The sequence below is a fragment of the Macaca nemestrina genome, chromosome 10, assembly GCF_043159975.1.
Source record: "Macaca nemestrina isolate mMacNem1 chromosome 10, mMacNem.hap1, whole genome shotgun sequence".
In the NCBI taxonomy this organism is placed as follows: domain Eukaryota; kingdom Metazoa; phylum Chordata; class Mammalia; order Primates; family Cercopithecidae; genus Macaca; species Macaca nemestrina.
The window spans coordinates 83323246-83330843 of record NC_092134.1 but is presented as its reverse complement, the minus strand read 5'-3'; the positions used below and the strand labels follow the sequence as shown (position 1 = coordinate 83330843).

General features: G+C 55.8%; 1 protein-coding gene across 1 annotated transcript; it reads left to right on the top strand.

Moving 5' to 3' along the window:
- LOC105492851 (glycerol-3-phosphate dehydrogenase 1) lies at positions 1-7315 on the top strand. The gene is made up of 8 exons (XM_011760126.2): positions 1-111; positions 572-749; positions 1542-1682; positions 2277-2415; positions 2792-2904; positions 3547-3780; positions 4004-4110; positions 5423-7315. Exons 1-8 carry the CDS (start codon positions 71-73, stop codon positions 5517-5519), a joined length of 1050 nt encoding a protein of 349 aa, XP_011758428.1. The 5' UTR covers positions 1-70; the 3' UTR covers positions 5520-7315.
- Positions 7316-7598: the final 283 nt, after the last annotated feature.

The following is a 7598-nucleotide window of genomic DNA, read 5'->3' as shown; positions in this document are numbered from 1 at the left end:
TAAATGCTCCTAGCCGGCAGAGGAGCTAGGGAGTGTGGCACTGAGCCGGCTCAGGCAGAGACGCGGCACCATGGCTAGCAAGAAAGTCTGCATTGTAGGCTCCGGGAACTGGTAAGCGGCTCTGTCAAGCGATATGGGGGAAGGGTAGGCCCCCCAGGACAGAGGTGGGTAGGAGGCAGAATGGGTGGGAAAAGCCCCTGCTGCTATCTTCTATCACAGCAGCACAGGACAGAGGGTGCCCGGCCCTCTCCTGGCCCCCGCCCGCCTGGGCAGCTGCACCTGTTCACCATGGGAAGGCGTCTCCAGAGCGCTCTGTGTGAAGAGCTGCTTGAGTTTGGGGGTGGGAAGATGGGAAGGGGGGCTCCCTTCTCTAGTAGCAAAGGGTGAGGAGACTGAGTCTCCCTTCTACTGCCAGGTCACTGGGGACATGTTTGACATGGGAGTGGAGGTGATAAGGAAGGTAGGGGTGAACAGCCTGGGGGGCTGCTGTGAGATCCTGAGGTGGGGCGCTGCCCCAACTCTTGCCACTGTTCCCTCCTCCTGTACTTTCCCGGGCTCCCCCTCCTGCCAGGGGCTCAGCCATCGCCAAGATCGTGGGTGGCAATGCAGCCCAGCTGGCACAGTTTGACCCACGGGTGACCATGTGGGTGTTTGAGGAAGACATTGGAGGCAAAAAGCTGACTGAGATCATCAACACGCAGCATGAGAATGTCAAATACCTGCCAGGGCACAAGCTGCCCCCAAATGTGGTGAGCCCCAACACCCTGCAAGGAACGGGGAGAGGAAGGGAGGGCCAGGAGTCGGAGCCGACCTTACTCAACAGGTGTCTCCTGCTGAGGGGGCCACTTCAGGTGCGGCAGGACTTGGGAAGGTCTCAGGAGGGCTGCTCTGGGCCCTTTCCTGAGGACTGAGGAGAACCTGTGCTTTCCCCTCACAGGCTGCCAGGCGGGTGGGTGGGGAAGGGATGGGAGAACAAATTGGTCTCCATGGCAGCCAAAGACTGGGCTCCCAGACTTGGGGTCCGGTAGTGCCTGCCTCAGGCACTAATCCTGTTACTCATTCACTGAGTGATTAGCCGACTTGGAGGCTGCTCCTTGGACTTACGGTCTTTGGTCAAACCCACGTGGTTCTCCCCACCTGGAAAAGGGAAGCAGGGAAGAGAGCAGAAAAGCTGAGGCTCCCCCTTCCAGCTGGGGTCCCTGAGGAGCTGGGTGATGAAATCTTATTTGAGCTCTTTCTTCTGCCAAGCCCAGTTTGCTTTTGGCCTCCCGCACTGTCCCATAGCCAAGGGATAGGAGAGTGCTGGGATGAGGTTTCCAGGAGTCCTCAAGAGCCCAGGACAGCTGGAGGGAGAGAGCGTGGTGGCTGGGGCGAGGGAGTAGAGTGTCATTCCTCCAAGTTCAGTCCTTCTAGATTCAGTCTCAAACAAGCCTTCCTGCCCCCTACCAGCCTCACTCTTTGGCTCCCAGATCTCCTGAATGGGGTTCCACAGTGGCTAGGGGAGGTCTGCCAGGCCCGCGAGCACTTGGTCACTCCCACAGGTGGCTGTCCCAGATGTGGTCCAGGCTGCAGCGGATGCTGACATCCTGATCTTTGTGGTGCCCCATCAGTTCATCCGCAAGATCTGTGACCAGCTCAAGGGCCACCTGAAGGCAAACACCATTGGCATGTCTCTTATTAAGGTGCCAGGGACACCTTCATGTGGATGGGGGAGGGTGCGGCTCACCGTTGTGGGGTTCAGGGTGGGTGAAGCAAGAACAGAAATGGCAGACGGAGGTCAAGAGTTTGCCAGAGAAGAGAGGAAGTTGACTCTGGAGAGGCTTAGGAAAGCAGTGAGGTGCTGGGGGTCACTGGAAGGGAGGCTGAAGGGAGGAGACAAGAGATTGGTTTGGAGGTCCTGTCTCTCAGGGAGTTTGGGAGGTGTAAAGGAATGCCTGGGGAATATGAGAAGCAGGCTGGTTTGAGAAGTGTGAAGAGTAGCTGGTTTGGAGCACTGACTGGTCACTGAATGGCAGTTTGTTAGGGCAGTCAGGTGAAGTTGCCTAGGGATGTGGAGGGGACCTGTTGCCTTGGAGAGATAGATTGGTTGAGGGTATGTGGCAGGGCAGTTTGTCACATGCTGTCTGGCCTCCTCACAGCAAACTTGAGCTAGGAACGGGGCAGGACCTGTGGGGAGGGACACAGATGAGCAATGGATTTGGAAAGGACAGAATTTCTAGGCGGAAGCCCGCAGATGGGCACAAAGGGCACCTGGCCTGAGCTCTATCCTTGCTCAGGGGGTAGACGAGGGCCCCAATGGGCTGAAGCTCATCTCCGAAGTGATTGGGGAGCGCCTCGGCATCCCCATGAGTGTGCTGATGGGGGCCAACATTGCCAGCGAGGTGGCTGATGAGAAGTTCTGTGAGACAACCATTGGTGAGAGCCCCCTGCCACCCACATACAGAGTGCATCTAGTTGCATCCCCTCCCCAAACTGCCCCAACCCCACTTAGCCATCTCCTTCCCATAAGGCAGAGAAAGGAAGATCCAAGCATCAGAGGTGAAGGAGGCTGGGACAGCCCCAGGGAAGGGGCTGCAGGGCCTGCTTAGGGAAGTACAGTGATGAGCCCTCCCTGAGAGCCGGTGCAGTGGCACAGCTGTGGTCCCAACTACTCAAGAGGCTGAGGCGAGAGGATCGCTTAAGCCCAGGAGTTTGAGTCTAGCCTGGGCAACAGAGAGATAACCCCATCTCTATAAAATAAATAGTTTTTACAGAGTCCTTCCCTCAAAGCCTTGCCCCCTCCTCACTTTAGGCTGCAAGGACCCGGCCCAGGGACAACTTCTGAAAGAGCTGATGCAGACACCCAATTTCCGTATCACAGTGGTGCAAGAGGTGGACACAGTAGAGATCTGTGGAGCCTTAAAGGTGAGAGGGGCACAGAGGCAGCTATGGGGTGAGGAGAAGGCCCCAAAGGAGGCCTAGCTGAGCTCTGCCTGCAGGCACTCCAGGCTCTCACTATTGAGCAGTGGTTCCCCTTTCCTACCATGTCCCATCCATACAGGAGGAGCTGCAGAAGCAAGGCCAGGGCCATTCGGGCCGGCTGATTGTTCATCATCAGACCGTGGACCCCCTTGCTCCTTTCCCACTTTAGCCCTGTGTGGGACTCCCTATCCTCTGGCTCCAGGAGGTGGTCTAGGGGGACAAGGAGATGCCCGGGTTAATGGGAGACAAGACATCCATGACACCCAGACAGACAAATGGCCAGAACTATGAATCCTGGACAGCTGTTGACTTGAGGGCTATACAATGGAATGGTCATAGATGTGAAGGTCAATTAGAGAGAAGAGTGGTTTTCAGAAAATGTCCTCAAGGAGGGAGTATGGGGCAGGGCTTAAGAAAGGGGGTGCAGCAAGGGGGAACCAAGAGGCGGAAGTAGCTTCTAAAAGCCCACACACTATACCTCACTTATGCAGTGGGTGTCCTGGCTGATGAAAAGAGCATGAGGGGGCGCCACATGGGGCCTACAGGAGGGGGTCTTTTCTCACCTATGACCTCCATTCCTTCAAGAATGTAGTGGCCGTGGGTGCTGGCTTCTGTGATGGCCTGGGCTTTGGCGACAACACCAAGGCGGCAGTGATCCGGCTGGGACTCATGGAGATGATAGCCTTCGCCAAGCTCTTCTGCAGTGGCCCTGTGTCCTCTGCCACCTTCTTGGAGAGCTGTGGTGTTGCTGACCTGATCACTACCTGTTATGGAGGACGGAACCGGAAAGTGGCTGAGGCCTTTGCGCGTACAGGAAAGGTGGGCCCTGGGAGAAGGGAGAACAGAGGGGGGGCCCTATAGGTATCCAGGTAGAGGTGCTTGGCAGGAGGCATCTCTGGAGCACAAACATTAAGACTGTTGTGAACGTCCCCATCCCTCTTTTCCTCCCAAGACCCCACTCTCATCTGAGCTCCAGTCTCTCCACCCCCTACTGACAACTCTTCTCTCCCCTTTCCATCCACTCATCCTGTTTTCTGCACAGTCCATTGAGCAGCTGGAGAAAGAGATGCTGAATGGGCAGAAACTGCAGGGGCCCGAGACAGCCCGGGAGCTACATAGCATCCTCCAGCACAAGGGCCTGGTGGACAAGTAAGTGTTGGCCACAGCCCCACTGATTAAGGGAGCCATGGCCAGAAGTGCTCGCCCTGTTCATCATCTTCCTGAACCTGCCACAAATCTGTGAAGTGGACAGAGAGGGGAGTGTTACCTTATGTTTCAGACAGAGTCCAGAGCTTGCAGAATCTGGCATGCCCACTGTCCCCCAGCTAGTTCACGGTATTTGAACTCCTTCCAGTCTAGTGCTCTTCACACTACATTACCTGGATCCCTTTGTGCCCCTCTTTCCTTGTCCTCTGCTCTGGGGTTGGAGCTCTGGGGCAGCAGGAATAAGCTCATCCCACTTCTGTCCATCACCCCGTTTGAGTCTCTCCCCCAAGGCCAACCCATCTGTTCCCTGAATCCTGTTCTGGGTGCTGAGGTGTAAGGAGAAGGATGGGCTCTGCTTCAAGGTGCTCCTTTTCAGAAAGACAGCGGGGGTGACTGGGCTGATCAGAGCAGAGCTGTGCTGGTCTGAGAAAGACTCCTAGAAGAAAAGAGTATGAAACAGGTTCAGAAGATCCACTCATGACTGGTCAGGGTAAAGTCTAGAAAAGGGAGCAGCTGGGCAAAAGGACAGGAAGAAGGAAATGGGTATTTATTGAGCACTTTCACATCATACCTAATTACATCTTTACATCTTTACATACACAATCATATCTTCACTCCTTTGTTATACTGGCCCCATTTTACAGTCGGTGACACTGAGGCTCAGAGAGGTTAAGTGCGTTGCTCAAGGCTGGGCATGGTGGCTCACATCTGTAATCCCAGCACTTTGGGAGGCCAAGGTGGGTGGATCACGAGGTCAGGAGTTCGAGCTCAGCCTGACCAACATGGCGAAACCCCATCTCTACTAAAAGTACAAAAATTAGTCAGGCATGGTGGTGCGTGCCTGTAATCCCAGCTACTCAGGAGGCTGAGGCAGGAGAATCGCTTGAACCTGGGAGGTGGAGGTTGCAGTGAGCTGAGATCACGCCACTGCACTCCAGCCTGGGTGACAGAGCAAGACTCTGTGTCAACAACAACAACAACAACAACAAAAGTGCATTGCCGAATTGGCACAAAAAATCCAAGCCAGAGAATCATGCAGGCCAGTTCAACACGGTAGGGAGCAGGGCAATCAGCAATCTGAGGTTAAACCCAGGGCTAGGAAGTTCACATTCTCAGCAGGTAGAAATTCAGAGCCAGCCTCCCCGAGCTCCAAGGTGGGAGGGCAGGGGACAGGAAGGTTAGGTAGTGAGTGGGGGTGGGGGTAGAGTGGACTAGGAGTGGGAGGCTAAGCTGAGCCTTTGCCTCTCCAATCTAGGTTTCCCTTGTTCATGGCTGTGTACAAGGTGTGCTACAAGGGCCAGCCAGTGGGTGAATTCATCCGCTGCCTGCAGAATCATCCAGAACATATGTGAGTAGGGCCAGGGCCCAGGCCAGGCCACTTCTTTACCCCAGTGGAGACCAGCAGAAGCCTGCGGTACCTAGTCACCAGGATCTCCAGGACTCCCAGGGAGCAGACTCTGTGCATCTTTTCACTGGAGGATAGGAGGCTATGGGGCCCAGCTACACACCTGGAGATTCTGAACTGTCAAGCCTCTGGCAGCCTCTCGCCACCACATTTGCAGACATGCAGTTGCCCTGTCCCTCTCCTGATGTGGGGCTTTCTCCGTGTCCTCTGGGAGGGATGGAATCAAGCTCCAGCACTGCCTGCTTGGCGGCGGGGGTGATGTATGAGGGGAAGGGTTGGGGGAGAGGCCAGCAGGGCAGGGGCTGCCAGTGGCTGTCTCACACAGACCAGGAATCCTGTTAAAGGGCTGAAGAAGTATCTCAGCCACAGAAGGGATGAGGCAAGGATTGTCAGGGAGGAGTCTGGGCTTCTGAGCTGATGCAGACCCCAGGGACCCCTTTGCTGACCTCTGCCAGGACCCACACAGCTTCAATGGATCTCAGTGTTTGTTAACAAAATACAAAGATCTCAAAGAAACCCCTTCTAGCTTCTCCTAGCAACATCTGTGTTCTCAGAAACCTCTGGTCCTCCCCTTTCCCCCTCCCCCAGGCTGCCCTGGCACCCGAGTTGCTGCCATGCTGGCATCTCTAGCCCAGTGGCTTGACATTCTCCCCAGGGACTTCCCGGTTCCTAGTTCATTGCCAGCTCCTCCCCACTCTGTGTGACCTTTCCAAGCCTTCCCTCACCCTCCCCACCAGCACCCTCTTTGGGGAGCAGGAACTTAATCTGCTGACAGAGCTATACCTTTCACAGCAGGCTCAGATCACTCGGCTCCCTGTGACCTTTGTATTCACCCAGCCTCCCTTCTCAGTAGTTCCAGCTGGGTGAGGTGTCAGCTGAGCCCCTCCTGTGCTATCTCCCCAGAGGACATCCCTGACTCCACCCTTTTCTTCCTCCCAAACCCTGCACCTCTTCCTCAGCTGCTCCAGACCGGCCAGGGTAACCAGCTAACCCATGCCTGGCATCTGGAAGCCAGCAGGCCAAAGGGTGGCCCAAAGGCTGATGAACGGTAGGGAAGGGTGAGCAGGTTCCTATGTTGGTGGGCACCAATATTCCAAGGGCAGCTCTCTTTGCTGAATGAGGGCCTTCTCGTGAGGTACTGACCACACCAGCAACTCCGGAGCTAGGTAACTCAAGCAGGAGGAAGAAAATCAAAACCACCCTACTCCCTGGGGTGAGGGAAGAACAGGAGGGGAGGAGGAGGAGTGTGCTCTGCACTGGCCTTGCTCCAGGATGGGGTGGCAGCAGGGGAATGTCACAAGTCAGCAGCCTAGGCCTCTAGCTATAAATAGTCCGGAGGGCCCGAGAGGCTCCCGCCCCGTCCAGCAGGGGTCTCGGCTTCCTGTGTGGAAGCACCTGGCACACTGGCTCTGGCCAGCATTATGCTAAAACCCTCTTACTCTCCAACGAACCACGGAGGCGGGCTCCTCTCTGCGCCTAGCCCTTGAGAATGCTGTCTTACCAGTGAAGGGTGGCGCTGCCCAGATCAGGCAGCAGGAGTGAGGGGCACAGTCACCCCAGGCCTGGCTGAGCCCAGGTCTGGACACTGAGTGTCCAGAGCTGCCTCCCCAGGAGATTAAGGTGGGGGCAAAGGGGAAGCTTCAAACACTTTGCCTACTTTTGTTCACTACCCTAGTCCACTGTGACTCAGGTCTTCCCATCAGGCCTATTTGTCTACCCAATAAAGTGTGTTTTTTCCAGAAACAGGAAGAGTTGGGAGAGGGAGCTTCAGTGCATATGGCAGTGCGTGTGCTGGTGTGTATCATTGCACGTATGTTTCCCTTCTTACCGTAGGAAAAATGAAAAAAAGAAATCCCTCCTCCATAATCGCAGCCACTCCAGGGGTCAGCGGCGGTGCCCACTCAGTCCCCTCCTCTCTCTCCCCTCTCCCGCCAGCTCCCCCTCCCGCCCTCGCCGCAAGCTGACCCCAGCCTTCCTGGCGCTTCTTAGGGGCTTTATCATGCCTCCTGAAAGAAGAGAGGTCACA

Excerpts from the sequence above, each read along its gene's own strand:
- LOC105492851 (XM_011760126.2), top strand. The coding sequence starts at position 71 with ATGGCTAGCAAGAAAGTCTGCATTGTAGGCTCCGGGAACTG. Across the intron at positions 3,781-4,003 it reads CCTTTGCGCGTACAGGAAAG|TCCATTGAGCAGCTGGAGAA; the intron begins GTGGGCCCTGGG and ends TTTTCTGCACAG. Across the intron at positions 4,111-5,422 it reads CACAAGGGCCTGGTGGACAA|GTTTCCCTTGTTCATGGCTG; the intron begins GTAAGTGTTGGC and ends TCTCCAATCTAG.